The sequence below is a fragment of the Homalodisca vitripennis genome, chromosome 7 (assembly GCF_021130785.1).
Source record: "Homalodisca vitripennis isolate AUS2020 chromosome 7, UT_GWSS_2.1, whole genome shotgun sequence".
NCBI lineage: Eukaryota > Metazoa > Arthropoda > Insecta > Hemiptera > Cicadellidae > Homalodisca > Homalodisca vitripennis.
This window is the reverse complement of record NC_060213.1, coordinates 132,119,096-132,140,472: the sequence shown is the minus strand read 5'-3', so window position 1 is coordinate 132,140,472 and position 21,377 is coordinate 132,119,096. Positions and strand designations below refer to the sequence as shown.

The following is a 21,377-nucleotide window of genomic DNA, read 5'->3' as shown; positions in this document are numbered from 1 at the left end:
CGAACGAATAACTTATTGTGGGAATTCTGTAGGGCCCGGCAAAATCGTATCCTCTTCTGGCGTGAAGAAACCTTAGTCACATTAGTGTATTAGTTGTTTTGGATCATTACTACATTTTTCCACTTCACCGGTTTCTGCAATGTTTAGGCTTCCGATTCTATAGATTTTTTTAAACTTCGAAATGTTCTATTTTCAATCAGTTCTTGAAATCTTTTTTTCCCCAGTTTTAAAATCCTTTTTGCAAAAGTAAAACTAAGGAAGTGGTTCAGTATAGTTCGTGGTCGGCTTGATAAAATAAAAACTTGTTTTATAAAATAAAACCCATTTTAAACATTTATTAAGGGGAGCAGGTCGATGAAAATTTAAAAAAAAAATTAGAAAAATTTTTTTTATTGCATTTTTTTAAATAGTTTAAAGTGTGTATTTTTAAAAATATGTAAGTATTAATGCTCAAATAAATTTATAAATTACCAAAAAAAAATTCACAAACAAAAAGATGTTCACTAGTTTTTTGCAGCAGTTCGTAAGATGTTGGCTGACACAATCATCATATATCATGTGTGTTAGTTATAAGTATGTTATGGCTTTGCTCTGTTTGTCAACCTGGTACTGACAACTGGGAATACAGATGACAGAAAGAATATTGCTTTATTTGTTTTGATATGCTTAGGAGGTTATGTTATATGTGTTTGTGTCGGATAATTGTGTTTTTTTAACTAAAAGTGTTGCACTTTATTCATAGTTAGTGGTAGATTAGGAGTGTGTATTGTTTCTTGAAGTGTTTTACAACTTCTTATAACCATGCCAAGAGCAAAGGTTAGTTACAAAACTAAATCTAAACGTGAGTTTAGAGGAAACAAGTACCGTAAGTTGGACTCTAAATCTAGGCCTAACCCAAACAGATTCTGCTAGCCCTAGCCTAGGGCCTACTACTAATGCAAACATTAGCTCTGCTTCTAAAAAACTGTCCTTTGATAAATATGACAATTATAAAGGAGGAACTGGAATGGGTAGTGTTATTTTGGATCTTAGTTTATTTTAGTGAGCAATTAAAAAAATTTGTAAAATGTAAATTCTGCGATAGCGAAGACTGCATAGAACTTTGTACTACGGATTGTAAAAGATTTGGATTGGCTGTGAATATTGAACTGAAATGTTGTGTTTGGTTTTGGTTGGGAATCAACTAATTTTTACAACTCTAAAAAAAAATGAGAATGGAAAATATGAGGTAAACTTGAAATTTTATTTACGGCATGAGAACGATCGGAAAAGGTATCAGTGCAGGTAACATTCTGTGTTCATTATTAGACTCTTACCTTTACCACCTCAAAAAATAGGACCTTGTAGTAACATAATATATCAGGCTGTTGAAAATTGTGCTAGTGAAAGTATGAAGCAGGCAATTGAGGAAGCTGTGTCTGTAAATGAGTGTGAAGAAACGTCAAAAAGAGATTTTGACGGTTTGTTTAGATGGGTCTTGGCAAAGGAGGGGACACAAGTCACTGAATGGGGTTGTCAGCGTAACATCATTAGATACTGGCAAGGTGTTGGATGTTTTCCATAATGCCCAAATACTGTCAAATCTGCACTGTACATGAAAATAAAAAAAAATAGTACCTGATCATATATGTTCCAAAAACTACGAAGGGTCAAGTGGCGGCATGGAAGTTGCGGGTGCCCTAGATGTTTTTCCGAAAGTCCAGAGATCGAAATGTACGGTATGTACGATACTTAGGAGATGGTGACAGCAATGGTTTTAAAAAAGGTGGTTGACGATAAGCCATATGGAGATGAAGTAGAAGTAAGAAAACTGGAATGCGTCAATCATGTCAAGAAGAGAATGGGGAGCAGACTAAGGGAATTGAAGAAACGGTTGGGAAAAACAAAACTAAAAGATAATAGAGCAATAGGGGGCAAGAATAGGCTAACAAATAATGACATAGACAAGCTGCAAGAATATTATGGCCTAGCTACAAAAAGAGGTGGATCAGATCTTCAACAAATGGTTAAAAATGTGTGGGCAACTTATTTCCACAAAATATCGAATGATGACACTCCGCAACATGGCCTATGTCCAAAGGGGCCGGAAGTCGTGGTGCGGTTATAATAAAGCCGAAGCCCTACATCAGACTTTCAGCCATAAGTCACACAATTTGCCATATGAAGTGATGGTACAGATCAAACAAATTTATAGAGATTTAGCCAATCCGGATCTTCTAAAAAAATGCCTTGACCAAAAGACTCAAAACCAGAACGAAAGTTTCAACAATGCCGTCTGGTCTAAGGTGCCTAAAAATGTTTTTGTAAGGCTAAACACTCTAAAACTTGGCATATATGATGCAGTTTTAACTTTTAATAATGGATTCACCAGCAAATTGGATGTGTATAACAAGCTAGGAATCAAACTGAGCGAGAAGTCTGTTGCCGCATTGCGAATTTTGATACAATACGATTGAAAAAAGGCAGAAAATCTGCTTTAGAACATGGACCAAGGAGGCTAGAGTTGCTAGGAGGAAAAGAAAACTTGCATTAGAAGAGGAAAATGAAGACCCAGATGACCCTGAGTACGGAGCTGGGATGTTTTTAGCAGCAAAAGGTTTAGTTTAGCAGTCATTTTTTGCCTTTACCGGACATTTCCCGGAAACTTGGTTTTTTTCATATAAAGGTACATGTATCTCAAAAACTATAAATGCTAGAGAATTGAAATTTGGTATGCATATAGAACAGTGCAATTCCAAATGGTGTTGCAATCTTTTATCATTCTATCTAAAAAAACAAATGAGAAAAAAAAATTTTTTGGTATAAAAAAATAATTTTTTTTACACACAATATTTAAAAATTCCTAAAAAATTTTTTTTTAAAGATTTTTTTACTAAAGTTGCAAGAGATGTTTGTAAAGGAGTACTCTTTGCCTACAAAAATTTGAAGGTTGTAACTTACTTAGTTTTGACAATACATGTACCTAAAGTTTGTAAATTTAACATGCGCGGAATAGGAACGACCCGCTCCCCTTAAGATGGTTTACTTTATGTTTTGTTCATAAATCAACATAAAAATAATCAATTAAACACAATAAATATGTATTTAAAACTTCCCGTTTTATAAATATAAATTTATGGAATTTCCAGTGTGAACAAATTGTACGTTACAACAAACGGTCGTCTCCTGGATAACTTCCACACATAACAACAGGTTTCAGTTCGCAAAACCCATTACAGCCGCAGTTAAGCCGCTCTCTTAGATTTTTACTGTTTCTCAGAAATAAAACCGAGGCTCGCGCTGTAAAACCACGGTTTAGTGACGCCTGTAAATTCAATAACTACTTCAACTGTAAACTGCACAGAATGTGAACAGATCTCATCTGTGTGGTTTCTTACAACTTTTGTAAACCTTTTGTTGTGCTGAAAGTGTTTTTCTAAGAAGGGGAAATAAGCTATTTGTACTATAGTTACTCCTGATTTTGCATGGGATGGATTTTAGTTAGGTATTGCCTTTATCATCAATTTCTACTTATTATTTTTTTAAGGAATTATTGCCAATTCCGTTTTCAGGAAACTACTATATTACCCATTGGAAAAATTTTTGAAGCCCAATTTGAAGTCATCATGGAAAATAGATTTACCTCACAGATTTCTGTAACCACGGAAACAGGGTCGCCTTATTCAGTGGTTTACTTCCTATTTATTAAGTGAGAGATTTGGTTATTCTGTTTTACTATTTAACGGGCAACATACTCTTAGTTAACAAGGGTCACATCACATGTTTTAGCTAATATTTTCAAGATTGCTGTTGAGACAGTTCAGAGAAATTTGCCATTCAACTTTTTAATTTCTGGTAACAATTACTGGCACTACAATCCTTGAAATGTCAATAGTTATATATGCAGCTAAGTGTTACTCTTCGAAATATAACGTAGTGTAGTTGATTATTAATAATAGTGTACTAATTTAAAATGTACACGTGCTCTTTTCACCATCATCAACTTTGGTGATCAAAAAAAAACATCTACAATAGCGCAGTGTAGCGGGTACAACGGTTATCGCAAGATAACTAAGGTAAAATAATACATCTTTACTTTACTTTACTACTGTAAAATAGCTGTTTACTATAATACTTGTTGTTAAAACAAACGTATTCGTTTTATTTACCAGCATTATATTTACCCTGCTGCTGAAATTTACTTTACTTTACTACTGTAAAATAGCTGTTTACTATAAATACTTGTTGTTAAAATAAACGTATTCGTTTTATTTACCCGCAGTACATTTACCCTGCTGCTGAAATTTACTTTACTTTACTACTGTAAAATAGCTGTTTACTATAATACTTGTTGTTAAAATAAACGTATTCGTTTTTATTTACCCCGCAGTACATTTACCCTGCTGCTGAAATTTACTTTACTTTACTACTGTAAAATAGCTGTTTACTATAATACTTGTTTGTTAAAATAAACGTATTCGTTTTATTTACCCGCAGTACATTTTACCCTGCTGCTGAAATTTACTTTACTTTACTACCGTAAAATAGCTGTTTACTATAATACTTGTTGTTAAAATAAACGTATTCGTTTTATTTACCCGCAGTACATTTACCCCTGCTGCTGAAATTTACTTTACTTTACTACTGTAAAATAGCTGTTTACTATAATACTTGTTGTTAAAATAAACGTATTCGTTTTATTTACCCGCAGTACATTTACCCCTGCTGCTGAAATTTACTTTACTTTACTACTGTAAAATAGCTGTTTACTATAATACTTGTTGTTAAAATAAACGTATTCGTTTTATTTACCCGCAGTACATTTACCCTGCTGCTGAAATTTACTTTACTTTACTACTGTAAAATAGCTGTTTACTATAATACTTGTTGTTAAAATAAACGTATTCGTTTTATTTACCCCGCAGTACATTTACCCTGCTGCAAAATTTACTTTACTTTACTACCGTAAAATAGCTGTTTACTATAATACTTGTTGTTAAAATAAACGTATTCGTTTTATTTACCCGCAGTACATTTACCCTGCTGCTGAAATTTACTTTACTTTACTACTGTAAAATAGCTGTTTACTATAATACTTGTTGTTAAAATAAACGTATTCGTTTTTATTTACCCGCAGTACATTTACCCTGCTGCTGAAATTTACTTTATTTTACTACTGTTAAATAGCTGTTTACTATAATACTTGTTGTTAAAATAAACGTATTCGTTTTATTTTACCCGCAGTACATTTACCCTGCTGCTGAAATTTACTTTACTTTACTACTGTAAAATAGCTGTTTACTATAATACTTGTTGTTAAAATAAACGTATTCGTTTTATTTACCCGCAGTACATTTACCCTGCTGCTGAAATTTACTTTACTTTACTACTGTAAAATAGCTGTTTACTATAATACTTGTTGTTAAAATAAACGTATTCGTTTTATTTACCCGCAGTATATTTACCCTGCTGCTGAAATTTACTTTACTTTACTACTGTAAAATAGCTGTTTACTATAATACTTGTTGTTAAAATAAACGTATTCGTTTTATTTACCCGCAGTACATTTACCCTGCTGCTGAAATTTACTTTACTTTACTACTGTAAAATAGCTGTTTACTATAATACTTGTTGTTAAAATAAACGTATTCGTTTTATTTACCCGCAGTACATTTACCCTGCTGCTGAAATTTACTTTACTTTACTACTGTTAAAATAGCTGTTTACTATAATACTTGTTGTTAAAATAAACGTATTCGTTTTATTTACCCCGCAGTATATTTACCCTGCTGCTGAAATTTACTTTACTTTACTACTGTAAAATAGCTGTTTACTATAATACTTGTTGTTAAAATGAACGTATTCCGTTTTATTTACCCGCAGTACATTTACCCTGCTGCTGAAATTTACTTTACTTTACTACCGTAAAATAGCTGTTTACTATAATACTTGTTGTTAAAATAAACGTATTCGTTTTATTTACCCGCAGTACATTTACCCTGCTGCTGAAATTTACTTTACTTTACTACTGTAAAATAGCTGTTTACTATAATACTTGTTGTTAAAATAAACGTATTCGTTTTATTTACCCGCAGTAAATTTTACCCTGCTGCTGAAATTTACTTTACTTTACTACCGTAAAATAGCTGTTTACTATAATACTTGTTGTTAAAATAAACGTATTCGTTTTATTTACCCGCAGTACATTTAACCCTGCTGCTGAAATTTACTTTACTTTACTACTGTAAAATAGCTGTTTACTATAATACTTGTTGTTAAAATAAACGTATTCGTTTTATTTACCCGCAGTACATTTAACCCTGCTGCTGAAATTTACTTTACTTTACTACTGTAAAATAGCTGTTTACTATATTACTTGTTGTTAAAATAAACGTATTCGTTTTATTTACCCGCAGTACATTTACCCTGCTGCTGAAATTTACTTTACTTTACTACTGTAAAATAGCTGTTTACTATAATACTTGTTGTTAAAATAAACGTATTCGTTTTATTTACCCGCAGTACATTTACCCTGCTGCTGAAATTTACTTTACTTTACTACTGTAAAATAGCTGTTTATACTATAATACTTGTTGTTAAAATAAACGTATTCGTTTTATTAACCCGCAGTACATTTACCCTGCTGCTGAAATTTACTTTTACTTTACTACCGTAAAATAGCTGTTTACTATAATACTTGTTGTTAAAATAAACGTATTCTTTTTATTTACCCGCAGTACATTTTACCCTGCTGCTGAAATTTACTTTACTTTATACTACTGTAAAATAGCTGTTTACTATAATACTTGTTGTTAAAATAAACGTATTCGTTTTTATTTACCCGCAGTACATTTTACCCTGCTGCTGAAATTTACTTTACTTTACTACTGTTTTAAGTAGCTGTTTACTATAATACTTGTTTGTTAAAATAAACGTATTCGTTTTTATTTACCCGCAGTACATTTACCCTGCTGCTGAAATTTACTTTACTTTACTACCGTAAAATAGCTGTTTACTATAATACTTGTTTGTTAAAATAAACGTATTCGTTTGTTTATTTACCCGCAGTACATTTACCCTCCTGCTGAAATTTACTTTACTTTACTACTGTAAAATAGCTGTTTACTATAATACTTGTTGTTAAAATAAACGTATTCGTTTTATTTACCCGCAGTACATTTACCCTGCTGCTGAAATTTACTTTACTTTACTACTGTAAAATAGCTGTTTACTATAATACTTGTTTGTTAAAATAAACGTATTCGTTTATATTTACCCGCAGTACATTTACCCTGCTGCTGAAATTTACTTTACTTTACTACTGTAAAATATCTGTTTACTATAATACTTGTTGTTAAAATAAACGTATTCGTTTTATATTTACCCGCAGTACATTTACCCTGCTGCTGAAATTTACTTTACTTTACTACTGTAAAATAGCTGTTTACTATAATACTTGTTGTTAAAATAAACGTATTCGTTTTATTTACCCGCAGTACATTTACCCTGCTGCTGAAATTTACTTTACTTTACTACTGTAAAATAGCTGTTTACTATAATACTTGTTGTTAAAATAAACGTATTCGTTTTATTTACCCGCAGTACATTTACCCTGCTGCTGAAATTTACTTTTACTTTACTACTGTAAAATAGCTGTTTACTATAATACTTGTTGTTAAAATAAACGTATTCGTTTTATTTACCCGCAGTATATTTACCCTGCTGCTGAAATTTACTTTACTTTACTACTGTAAAATAGCTGTTTAACTATAATACTTGTTGTTAAAATAAACGTATTCGTTTTATTTACCCGCAGTACATTTACCCTGCTGCTGAAATTTACTTTACTTTACTACTGTAAAATAGCTGTTTACTATAATACTTGTTGTTAAAATAAACGTATTCGTTTTATTTACCCGCAGTACATTTACCCTGCTGCTGAAATTTACTTTACTTTACTACTGTAAAATAGCTGTTTACTATAATACTTGTTGTTAAAATAAACGTATTCGTTTTATTTACCCCGCAGTATATTTACCCTGCTGCTGAAATTTACTTTACTTTACTACTGTAAAATAGCTGTTTACTATAATACTTGTTTGTTAAAATAAACGTATTCGTTTTTATTTACCCGCAGTACATTTACCCTGCTGCTGAAATTTACTTTACTTTACTACCGTAAAATAGCTGTTTACTATAATACTTGTTGTTAAAATAAACGTATTCGTTTTATTTACCCGCAGTACATTTACCCTGCTGCTGAAATTTACTTTACTTTACTACTGTAAAATAGCTGTTTACTATAATACTTGTTGTTAAAATAAACGTATTCGTTTTATTTACCCGCAGTACATTTACCCTGCTGCTGAAATTTACTTTACTTTACTACTGTAAAATAGCTGTTTACTATAATACTTGTTGTTAAAATAAACGTATTCGTTTTATTTACCCGCAGTACATTTACCCTGCTGCTGAAATTTTACTTTACTTTACTACTGTAAAATAGCTGTTTACTATAATACTTGTTGTTAAAAATAAACGTATTCGTTTTATTTTTACCCGCAGTACATTTACCCTGCTGCTGAAATTTACTTTACTTTACTACTGTAAAATAGCTGTTTACTATAATACTTGTTGTTAAAATAAACGTATTCGTTTTATTAACCCGCAGTACATTTACCCTGCTGCTGAAATTTACTTTACTTTACTACCGTAAAATAGCTGTTTTACTATAATACTTGTTGTTAAAATAAACGTATTCGTTTTATTTACCCGCAGTACATTTTACCCTGCTGCTGCTGAAATTTTACTTTACTTTACTACTGTAAAATAGCTGTTTACTATAATACTTGTTGTTAAAATAAACGTATTCGTTTTATTTACCCGCAGTACATTTTACCCTGCTGCTGAAATTTACTTTTACTTTACTACTGTTAAATAGCTGTTTACTATAATACTTGTTGTTAAAATAAACGTATTCGTTTTATTTTACCCGCAGTACATTTTACCCTGCTGCTGAAATTTACTTTACTTTACTACCGTAAAATAGCTGTTTACTATAATACTTGTTGTTAAAATAAACGTATTCGTTTTATTTACCCGCAGTACATTTACCCTCCTGCTGAAATTTACTTTACTTTACTACTGTAAAATAGCTGTTTACTATAATACTTGTTGTTAAAATAAACGTATTCGTTTTATTTACCCGCAGTACATTTACCCTGCTGCTGAAATTTACTTTACTTTACTACTGTAAAATAGCTGTTTACTATAATACTTGTTGTTAAAATAAACGTATTCGTTTTATTTACCCGCAGTACATTTACCCTGCTGCTGAAATTTTACTTTACTTTACTACTGTAAAATAGCTGTTTACTATAATACTTGTTGTTAAAATAAACGTATTCGTTTTATTTACCCGCAGTACATTTACCCTGCTGCTGAAATTTACTTTACTTTACTACTGTAAAATAGCTGTTTACTATAATACTTGTTGTTAAAATAAACGTATTCGTTTTATTTACCCGCAGTACATTTACCCTGCTGCTGAAATTTACTTTACTTTACTACTGTAAAATAGCTGTTTACTATAATACTTGTTGTTAAAATAAACTATTCGTTTTATTTTACCCGCAGTACATTTACCCTGCTGCTAAAATTTACTTTACTTTACTACTGTAAAATAGCTGTTTACTATAATACTTGTTGTTAAAATAAACGTATTCGTTTTTATTTACCCGCAGTACAATTTTACCCTGCTGCTGAAATTTACTTTACTTTACTACTGTAAAATAGCTGTTTACTATAATACTTGTTGTTAAAATAAACGTATTCGTTTTATTTACCCGCAGTACATTTACCCTGCTGCTGAAATTTACTCATACTTCTAGTTATATAGTTTTAAGGATTGAATGTATTTTACTTGTAACTTTTTAAACCAGCTTAGGATACAATTCTTGCCTATTCTCAAGCAAAGATTATTAATTTAAATAATGTTTTACTTTCTTTTAGCGTGGTTGGTACGTATTGAACTCTTCTGGCTATATTTCCATAATTTTCAATTGCGTTTGTGGGAAATAGTTTTCCCATTATGATTACGCGGAAAACTGGCAAGTACATACGTACCTATCTAAACTTGGAAGCTAAAATTTATACCGGTTACGATACATACGTTTCATTACCACTACATTTATCTTACAAAAGTCTGGTATATCTGTTGATAATATACAATACATGTTACACCTATAATGATATAAAAATATTCCATTATTATTCCTATTTAAAGATAACAAGCTTATTTAATGAATATTCAGAACACCTAAAGTACACAAATATTTTACAAACAGTAAATAGCTAATACTTTGTTCACGTAAAATATCACGTTTTAAGGTAGGAAGAATTTCATTATAAAGTTCAAAAACTTGTTGGTGGAGGGAGGGGGTGATGCCATAAAGTTTATTCCCGTTCCATTAAATATTGTAATAAAGTTCAGATGACACGGCCTGTCAACTGGAACTACAATCGTTGTAAAACGAGAAGAGCTGTAAAATACGTTACAATGCTGTAAACTCAAGGTGCTGCTGTTTGCGATCACTTTGGTTCTGATTTTTGTTAAACGTATTTAACTATGTTAAATTTGAAATGTTCTCTCAGTGTGTTATAATTGTAATCGATCAAATATGGTTACAGGTAATGTATAATGAAAATTAAACAGAAGGTAGCAACAGTTAATGGTTGCCCTAAGCTCGTCCAATTAACTGGGAAATGTCAGAGAATCTGATGTTGTTATTAGAACAAAACCACAGAGCATTATTGAAACAACACATCGACCCCCTCAGCTACATATAGTTGGAATAATGTAACGAATTAGGGGGAAATATTCCATTACCTCGAAAATGTATGAATACACTATAACTAGGACACACTGATGCCCGCTTCACTTGTTGTTTATGCTGAATAATTTTGTCACCTTTTCCATTACTCACGCAACCAATTTGAGACTATAAGTTATAATAAATATAATTGCTTTTTAATTCCTAAGGTGTTTCGAGGTACTAAATATTTCAAGTTTGTAACTAATTCACAGGATTAAAAAACAGTACTATTTATAACGTTCTCTAAAGTTCGTCTATAAATAGTACACATATTCCGGAGAATAAAATTTGTATAAATATTTGCGATAAATATATAAATAAAATTGAATTTCAAGCATAATGTTTTAATTCAAACAACAAAAATATAAAGCTATTTCCATATTGTTATAGGTTTTAGATTAAAAAAAGAATGCAATGTCAAATTTGTATTACTTTTTGTACACTTTTTTCATGTATGCTATAATTTTTAACATTGAGAAAGCTTATAAATGGAGTAGTAATCAATAAGAACGGTAAATAACACATGGATTTAGGGATCCAATCGAAAATAGTAGAATAAAATCATGTTGTTTCAATTATATATATTTTATTATTCTTTAAATATTACTTTAAGGTGTTTTTTAAACACCACAGACAACAATCTGTTCTTTTGATGCATTAATATTGGCTTCCATAATCATCTGTTTTCTTTTCTTGCTCTGTTTTGTATAAAACATAAATGTATGTACACTCTCTATCCTATACTTGTACCGTGGCATTTTTGTTTTTTTAATCATGGATGATTCAATCCCTTATTCAAATACTCAGTTACGAAAAATGAAATATAGATTGGATTCTTATGAGTTGTATGAATCATGAAAAAGAAACTGGGCAAAACAAGATTAAAAGTTCTAAACGACTTAAAGTTTATCATAAATATGCTAATACTCAATGTTGCTTTAGTAGATATTACTAAAACTATCATAGATAAAGTGTCAACAATCTTTTTGCGATTTTGAAACTTCATATGAGTAACGTATTACTTAGTCAATGCAGGTTATTTACTACTTTGGTCAATTTCTTTCTCTCTTCATTAAGAACGTTATTAAAATGTAACTAAATTTATCAAGCCATTACAGAACTTCAGCTTACGTCTTTACATAGTGTTACCTATATATTTAGTTACTTTATTGCTGTAGGAAGTTCTTCTATTTAACAGTTAGTTTGTAAGAAGTGGGTAAGAAAGAATTGTGCTTAAAACTTGAAAGTAGCGATGCTGATGTAGAATGGAGGGAGAGTTGCAAGAGACTTTATTTTCCACAGACGTCCTGAAGTCCTAGTCTCTTCCACTTGCAGCTTTTATTGAGACAGAAGTGTAAAGACATGTGTTTGGTGTCTTCACAATGGTCCATTTTATGACAATACTGTAATTTAATATTGGTACATTGGTACCAAAAAATAAAATCTTTTACATATAAACATAAATATATCTAATAAAATATCGATAAATATAAAACATTCATTACCTGCAGGATGTGTTTTTTTTATTAAATTTGAACCGTCTTACAGACGTTTACCTTTAGTCTTACAGACGTTTACCTTTAGTAAACGTTTACCTTTAGTCTTACGACGTTTACCTTAAGTAAACGTTTACCTTTAGTCTTACAGACGTTTACCTTTAGTAAACGTTTACCTTTAGTCTTACGACGTTTACCTTAAGTAAACGTTTACCTTTAGTCTTACAGACGTTTACCTTTAGTAAACGTTTACCTTTAGTCTTACGACGTTTACCTTAAGTAAGTGCCTTTAGTTAGGTACTATAAATACGATTATATATTTCATGGAAATGTTGCTAAATATACCCATGACCCCGTTTACCCGGAGTGCCGTACCGTAAATTGCACCACTGAACTGAGTCCTTAAAACATCAAGGTTTACAACGTTGTCCTCTGGGGACACGCTGGTCAACTTCATAAACATAATAAGACTTTTCTTACTCCAATGTTCAGCTGTTCTTACTGAACTTCAGCTGTTTAAAAACATTCTAAGATAGTTTCTAACCGTCAAAGAGCAGTAAAGTAAAAACCAAAGACTTCGTAAAACACTTTTAAAGTGAGCTATTAATACCAGTAAGAACTAGTTTTAACTATTTTTTACAGGAATTAAAGCAAGCTTTTGCAGGTTATTTGTATACATAATGCCGTACTTAAAGTATTCATGGCCTTAAGTAGCAGCTAAAGTGTTTATGAAGATTTTGTTAGTGCATCCTCAAAAATACTTCAGAGTAGTACAAATGAGCCTTTTTAAAATCTTTTAAAATATAATTTGTTATATTCTATAAAACTGCCCTATCAGTGGTGTAATTACTTTTTAAATCTTTACTATCAATTTTCACAAATCTTTTTCGGAAAATCTTCTAATTTTTTTCCAATTGAAGACGGAACATGGTATAAGAACAACCAAAGTTTCTTGGATAAAACTGTCCATTATCACAATCAACATTTTCATTAGTTCGAGGAAGTAACGCTTGAAATAGAGCCAATTACCTTTAGAAATAGAGCCAATAGAGCCAATATATTAAATTTGGCGGATTCTCGGATTTTGGAAAATTGTATACAAGGGAGCACTCAAAAGCCTAATGAGTTACTCGATAATGTAATTTGTGTCTTATACCATAATGTGTAGTTATTATTCTGTCTGCTCTGAAATTTTTTTTGGGAAATTTGCATATTTATAATGTGCTAATTATCAGAGTCAAAATAAAGGAGAAACTTGGACTGTCACCTTGGAAGCATCTGGTTGCTGCAATGAATAATCTGCTGCTGCGGAAAAGTAAAAGACTTGCAGGTGACCTTGAAAAAACTAGGAAGGCTAGGTCACGTGATGGGGAAGGAAAGGAAGCACTAATATTTATCCAGCTGAGTAAGAGATTTTGTAATCGCGATTTTCCGTAAGAGGTATTTTTTAAACTTTTATTTAATTCATATCGGTTTTTATAACAATTGTATCAATGAATTTTGGCACTGTGTTAAAAACAGCATATACTAGAGTTTATCACAGGGATTTTTAGTTATTACACTTTTTGAGCCCATACACCACAATACAAGATTTTGTCTGCTGTTTCATTCAATTCAAAAGTATTTCATTCTAAAAAACTGAAATTTTTTAAATTTCAAATCTCTGTGTTAAACACTAATTTAAAGGATGTTTTAATATATTAAATATAAGTGTTGTTACGTATAAAAATTTTCTAAGATGTTAAGAACATATAGTTAACATTACGGAGAGGAATATTCGGATTTTCTTTTGATCCTCGTATCATTGTTTATGACAGCATTGTACAGCATTTTTAAGGGCGGTCACCAAATGGCATAATTATAAATGAATGGTGAGATCGAGCTTGACAAATTTAATACTTAACAAAGAAAGTCATGCGAGTTCTTTACTTTGATTATCTTAATATAAAATATTCTAACTATATTTTTATTGCGGTGAAAAAATTCAACATTTATGTGAAGTAAATGAGATTAATCCATTTACTGCAACGGCTCCATAAGTAGCAAATGTACTGAGGACGTGAAGCACTGTTTATACTAATGTCACGTTAGTTTTCGGGTCGAAATCGTGTTTCGCTTAAGTAATTGAATACTTAAATTCCAATGTTACTTACCTAATAATCGTCTCAGAGTGAACTTTTACTTTTGATAAGTAACTTAACCTCTAATTTACCAACTGAAATTTACAAATATCTTGAAGCAAACCCAATTAATCAATAAGAACACAATTAATAATCAATGCGGTTTTACAAAACAGATAAATAGAAATACTTTTTGTCGAAGAAGATACCTGATGTTTTGACACCATTTGGTTTCTCAATCTATTGTGTCAGCCAGCATTATTCACCACTGGGCTACAGGGTTATATTAAACAAGTTTCAACTTCTAATCTATGCAAATATATGGTTAATATAATAGACTTGTAAATCATCTCCATAAAATCCACCAACTACTATTAACTTAATGTCACCTGTAAGTAATTAGTCTTCATATAAAACTTACGATAAAAATGTGTAGACCTACACTATTCTTACAACATCAGAGCTGCTATACCTTTGTAATATAGATTATACTATTTGTAATGACGGATGTCGTGCTTTCTGTAATAAATTAAAGAAATATTGTTATGTATGTTCTAACATATTAATTTTTTTTTATCGTATAACAATATAATATGTCAATATAATATAATATGTCTGATGCTAATAGATGCAGTCAGTCCCTGAAACAATATCTTGAATAATTCTGTGCTAGTTAAAATCGATAAATTACCTATAATACTCTCAGATTTCATTTGATTCCTTCTACGATATGAGTGTTCAGTTAATTTATTATTTAGACTCAATAACTGAAGATGGAGACTAAATGGAAAGCTGCGGAGAGAGAGAAAGAGGGGGGAGTGGGAGAGAGGGGAGAGGGGGAGAGCGAGGGAGAGAGAGTGAGGGAGAGGTAGAGGGGGGGTGGGAGAGAGAGAGGATACCCGGAAACAGAAGAAAAGTGTAAAGTTGTTTTTGACAAGATTCGAGAAAGGAGCAGCCCTAAATTAACCACTTTGTCTCGTTAAGAGAAATTTATTAAACAAAGAAGACTCGACTAATCTAGTACCTGATGGTTAAAACGTGAAGGAGATTAACCTCTTTTCTCTACCTTTATAACGTAACTATGAATGAACTTTTATGAAAATTTCATGCTATAATCCAAAATAATTCGGAGAAGTTAATTCTGTTAAATGAGTCGTGTTAATCTTACTCGATTGCCTCTAAAACCTAATAATTCATTATAAATATATATTATAATTATTTTTTGTTCATGATTATCTATATTTTGCCCAAAGTGAGTTCTCAACATTCAAGAAAATTAATTTTTAGTTCTTTATTGCGTTTTCTTACAACCCACACGCCATCTTTACCTGTTTATTGCACTATTTTGATTTATAGTCTTAAATCCCCAACGATAGAACACAAGATTTACGTAGTAAACTCAACTATAACAGACGGTCCATAACATTCATGGCACATTGTTTTATATCAATGTCAGTGTCACTTGGTGATACCAATAAAGAAACTTTATGAAGAAACCAAAATCACTCCAAAATAACCATTCCAACCCTCTGAATCAATCATGTGTTGGATTTGATCATATATGTTATGAAGTGATGTTTCACTTGTGTTTCTTTTTCTCAGGCCTGGAATTTCACATTAAAACTCGTTTATGGAGATAAAGGTTTTTCCATTGGCGGACTTAAGATTTAAAGCGGTATAATTTATCCCCTGAAGAGGAGAGTAGATATAAACTTGCGAAAATTCCAAATAATACTTTGTTTTGCATATATCGATGAGGACGTGTATTCAGAGAGCATTGAAAGAGTTTCTCTCACCAAACAACGGCTCTCAACGTAGCGAAGTACAGTTAAAGGTCAAGATATTCCCAGATTGGATGGCGGAGGTAAAGTGTTATTACGAAGAGAAGCACCTGCGACTGGCTGTTAACCCCTCCATCACTACTTCAAATCTGTGAGACCCTGATTACATAAATACTATTAAACGATCCTGACACTAATTAGATAGTTCCTAATTGTTAAAATACTCTTGTAGACAATTTACTATGTTGAGTTAACAGAGTTTTTTAAAATTGTAATCGTTAAAGTTGTGATTAAAACTTCGTACTATATTTATCTGATTAATTACATCAACCTTCGTACTTATACTGGACGCTTTTTTACTAAAATCTGCAACCTTAAAAATGGTCAGAAAGTAATTTTTATTAGACCATAAGGCACTGATCATTTTGGTAGAAATACGTGTTTTAAATTAATTAATTGTTGTAATTAGTTTATAATAGTTTCAAAATGTAAAATTTAGTACAAAATTTTCTCAAATTCCGTTTGCCGCCAAATTTGACGACAATTACCGAAATATGACCCAAAATTGTCATAAATATATATATATAACCTCACTCACCATTTGCATTAGAAGATTATATTAAATGCTGGTACTCTAGAATAGAAGTTGGCTTTGTAAAACTTTGTAACTGTATTAAAGTAAGAGTGCTCATAAAAGTTCTACTATTTTCTGCGTGCTAATGTAAAACCTATCAGTTGCAAACATCTGATGATGTTTTCCATAACCCATTAGTGCCCAGTGCCCACTTTTGTGGGCGCTGCATTTTAAAATACGTCACAATACACTAAAAATTTATCGAGGGAAATTTGGTGCTGGAATATGTCTGGTTGGCCACTCTGCACTCACTAAAGCACCTGGTGTACTGTAGTTGGCAGTTGTTTACAAATGACAGCTCTGTTTTGTTGTGTATTCTAACCTCAATGGATCAAAACAACTGGTAAGTAATACTATAATATTTCAAATACAATCTTATAAAATCATAATGTTATGTTTGCTTTTACATAGACTTAAACTAATATGTTTTTATAGTTTAGCCCTTAAATTCAAATAATTGTAAGAATAATTTGTAGTTAAAGTGAACTGCCCACTTTTGTTGGCAGTGGGCACAAGAGAGTAGGGGTATTTTTTCATCAATCTGCCAACATATGTTGGCACTGGGCATATATGCTGGTGGTGTTTTATTATTATTTAATGGTATATAACATGAATCAAACTGGTAAAATTATGATTCACTGGGTAGTAAAAATAGAGGCCTATGTAACTGTAAAAATGTGATTCATTTATTTTTTTTAATACGTAAAACTAAGATTGATCAGTGGGTTTTGAGTTCTTTGAATTCAAGACTATTGTTTTGCATGATATAAATTTATGGTTGATATGTAATATTTTTGCTCCTTTACAGGTTAAACGTTGAAGAAGTCACTGCCTTATTCGATGAAGTCGACTTTCTGGAGGCTGATGTTTTTATTCAACCGCCTGAAAACCCTCTATTGAGTGATGAGGATAGCGGTGACGATGGCGACACCGACTTCACTCACTTCACAGGAAATCAACTGCGTGGAGCCGCAGAGTTAAAGGCAAAACAGTTCACAAATGATGGTATTGTACAAGTAGATGTATGTACAGAACAAGACATAGTTGATAACAATCTAAGCGGCGAGTCTTCATTACCTATAACTGTAATTCCGAAAGCAACTGTGTCTACATTTAAATCGGTACAATCAGACTCTTTACAAAGACAATACATACCTACAGAACCAAGCACTTCTCAATCTTTACAAGTGAACAATATAAATCAATCACAATACCTTCCATCTCAGTCGCTCCCAAGTTTGAAAAGAAAAATTAAAACAAAACCGAGTTCCCACAAGTCAAATGCAAGAAAAAAGACAAAAACAGATAAACAAAGAACATGGAATAATGTTGACATTCCTAATAAGCCTGAGAGGGAATTTGAAAGGCCTTCGTGGCTCGAAAAAGATTTCACTCCAACAGAAATGTTTGAAAAACTTTTAACTAATGAGATTATCGAACATGTTGTTGAGAGTACTAATATTTATGCCTTGCAAAGTGGTAATGAATCTTTTAATGTTTCAATAGAAGAAATGCGCATATTCATGGCAATATTGTTTCTGAGTGGATATTGTATTGTACCACGGAAGAGGATGTACTGGGAATTATCTCCGGACACTCATCATGACACTGTGTCAAAAGCTATGAGCAGAAACAAGTTTGAAGAGATTCTTCGATATTTTCATGTCTGTGATAATGCAAATTTAGATGTCTCAGATAAATTTGCCAAAATACGTCCTTTGTGGAATATGTTGAATGAACGATGGCTTCAAGCTTACCCTGGCGATGCAAATATAAGCATCGACGAATCAATGGTTCCATACTTTGGACGACATGGTGCTAAACAGCATATACACGGGAAACCTATACGGTTTGGGTACAAAGTTTGGTGTGTATGTACCCGCCTGGGGTATTTGATTCAGGCTGAACCATACCAAGGTAAGAAAACAGGTAACACCATCCCTGAAATTGGAGTGGGTGGTTCAGTTGTAATAGATATCCTTAGTGAGCTGCCTCAAAACAAGACATACAGTATTTATATGGATAACTTTTTTACCTCTTTAAAACTACTAGATTATTTGTCAGAAAAGGGGCACGATGCTACAGGCACAATAAAGGCTAACCGAGTTGAAAATGCCCCACTTAAGGAAGCAACTGTTTTGAAAAAGGAATCACGAGGTTCATACGATCAACTTACTGAACAAAAAACAGGTATCACCTTGGTAAGGTATAATGACAACAATGTTGTAACTGTTGCTTCAACAAGATGTGGCGTACAGCCCATGGGTAAGGCCAAGAGATGGTGTCGTGTGGCAAAGCGTCAAGTTGATGTTCAACAGCCTGCCTGTATCATAAATTACAACACTTACATGGGTGGGGTTGATCAACTTGACCAGAATATATCAACCTATAGAATTGGCATTAGAAATCGGAAATGGTATTGGGCACTTCTAGCGTACCTTTTAAATGCTACAATGAATAATGCTTGGCAATTATACAGGCTCACCCCAAAATGAAGAGAAGATCCCAAAGACCTACTGTCCTTTATAAGACATATTGTGCAGACATACTTCCAGAAATATACCCCACAACGTCAGAGAGCTTCCCGTGTGTCTGTCACTGGAAAAGAACGGGTTGAAGAAAGTGTGCGGCTTTCCAACAGTCTTCATGTCCTGGAAACTAACCCGACACAAATACGATGTGGCCTCTGTAGAAAGAACACATGGAAAAAGTGTAAACAGTGTCTTGTTGGATGTCATATAAAATGCTTTGAAAACTTTCACTCCTGAACTTGACAACATGTATGTAAATAGTCCTGCCATTTGTAACATTTTTTAATTTTTCTTAATCCTTAATGGTTTTTATATATTTTGTAATAAAATAAACAGAATATATGATACAATTGTAGTGGTTATTTACCTAACCTAAACCACTAACTCTGTATTTTTTAACAATTGCTTAATAACTTTGACCCTACCCATGTATGCCCAGTGCCCACATTTGTTGGCACCTCATAATATAGCATTTAAGTATATACTGAGCCTAATACACATATATTTGGTGTTTATAGGACTAATTTGTTACAATATTAAAGAAAAATCTAAATCTGAGAAAAAAAAGTTCCTGGGCACTAATGGGATAAAGACAGAACGCTACACAAAAAAATCTAATTATTAAATGCGGTATCTAAATTAATGAAGAACTCTTAGCAGTAATTTACCATAGGAAGCTAATTTAATTGAGCCCGATTGTTTGATTTAGTCAACCACACATTGAGTTTTCATTTTCCAATTAAACCTGCAATTGAAAATGAATCATAATCCTAGAAAAACACAATATTTCACCAAATGTAGGCTATTAATAATTTATTTCACACAAATTTTTCTCAGCCTAAAACCTCGTAATATGAGATTTCCTTCAGTCACATTTATATAGAGAACATATTTGTAACTACCACCACTACACTATGCACAGTGCTCCCGCCAGGTGGTCGACCTGGAGCTAGTTGAAGGAGGAGAGCCAGATTACTAACCACAGGTGTTTCATTCAATACGGTCAACCACCACAATTTAAGAATATAATTTTTGGTAATGACTTGCATTTACTTTTGAGTTATCATTCATATACTATTCATACTTATTATTTTGTTTAATACAACTGGACAAATTTTACCACACTTAACTTTTAAATTTTATTCCTTTTAAAAATAATTTAAAATTTTCTTTTCAATGTTTTGTAATATTTTATACGTGATGTAGTTTTCTATAACTATCTCTTATATGTATTTTCTATGTAACATTGTAATATAATTAATATTTAAACAGTATACATTATCTATCTAAACAATGATATATACGGTACGTTCTAAGTCGTCTTGGCTCAACAGTACGTTACAATATTGCAACTGGTAGTTTTGTAATAGTATAGTTGTAATACTGAACGAACCGTCATGGACGAATGCATTATGTTTCACGTTTCTAATTTTACCCAAATTGCCCTTTTTGATTGTTGAAGTAAATAATTGGTCTACCTGAAGGATCAATTTAGATCACGTGGTAAAAATTTGAGAGCTAAATCCTTAGTCTTCTGACAAATAAATCTATAGACACAATATCCTGGTGTTCAACGTTTTTTGTGAACTTAATTAAAAAATAAACTCATATTTAAACTAAAATTGCATTTACGTACACAACAACAGCCATATTAAAAGTTGGGTTTCAAAATTGGTAAATCAACTGTAACGTGTTATTTTGTAAACTTAAGGAAAAGAGCAAATATATTCCACTGTCCTTTCCTATGTTGCAACCAACGTAACGACACTACATTTTCCCCTGAACTACTTCCTTAAGACCAATTGGACAGAATCATTTTTTTAAGAGGAGATCAGTTCCCAATATGGAGAAAAGAGACGTAAATTAAAGCTTTGATAGTGTATACATTTGGACAAATATTAGTTTTAAGCTTCATATTTCTTGCTATTTTACACTATCTTCGGAAAATTCATTGTATAGGCT

At 31.9% G+C, this 21,377-nt stretch overlaps 1 protein-coding gene across 1 annotated transcript; it reads left to right on the top strand.

Annotated features, from left to right (window-relative positions):
- The first annotated feature begins 17,557 nt into the window (after positions 1-17,557).
- Positions 17,558-19,379, top strand: LOC124366892 (piggyBac transposable element-derived protein 3-like). Its single transcript, XM_046823491.1, has one exon. It carries the CDS (start codon positions 18,288-18,290, stop codon positions 19,377-19,379), a length of 1,092 nt encoding a protein of 363 aa, XP_046679447.1. The 5' UTR covers positions 17,558-18,287.
- The last annotated feature ends 1,998 nt before the right edge of the window (positions 19,380-21,377 follow it).

Bases quoted from the DNA above. Each gene is read 5' to 3' on its own strand.
- LOC124366892 (XM_046823491.1), top strand. From the start codon at position 18,288: ATGTTTGAAAAACTTTTAACTAATGAGATTATCGAACATGTTGTTGAG.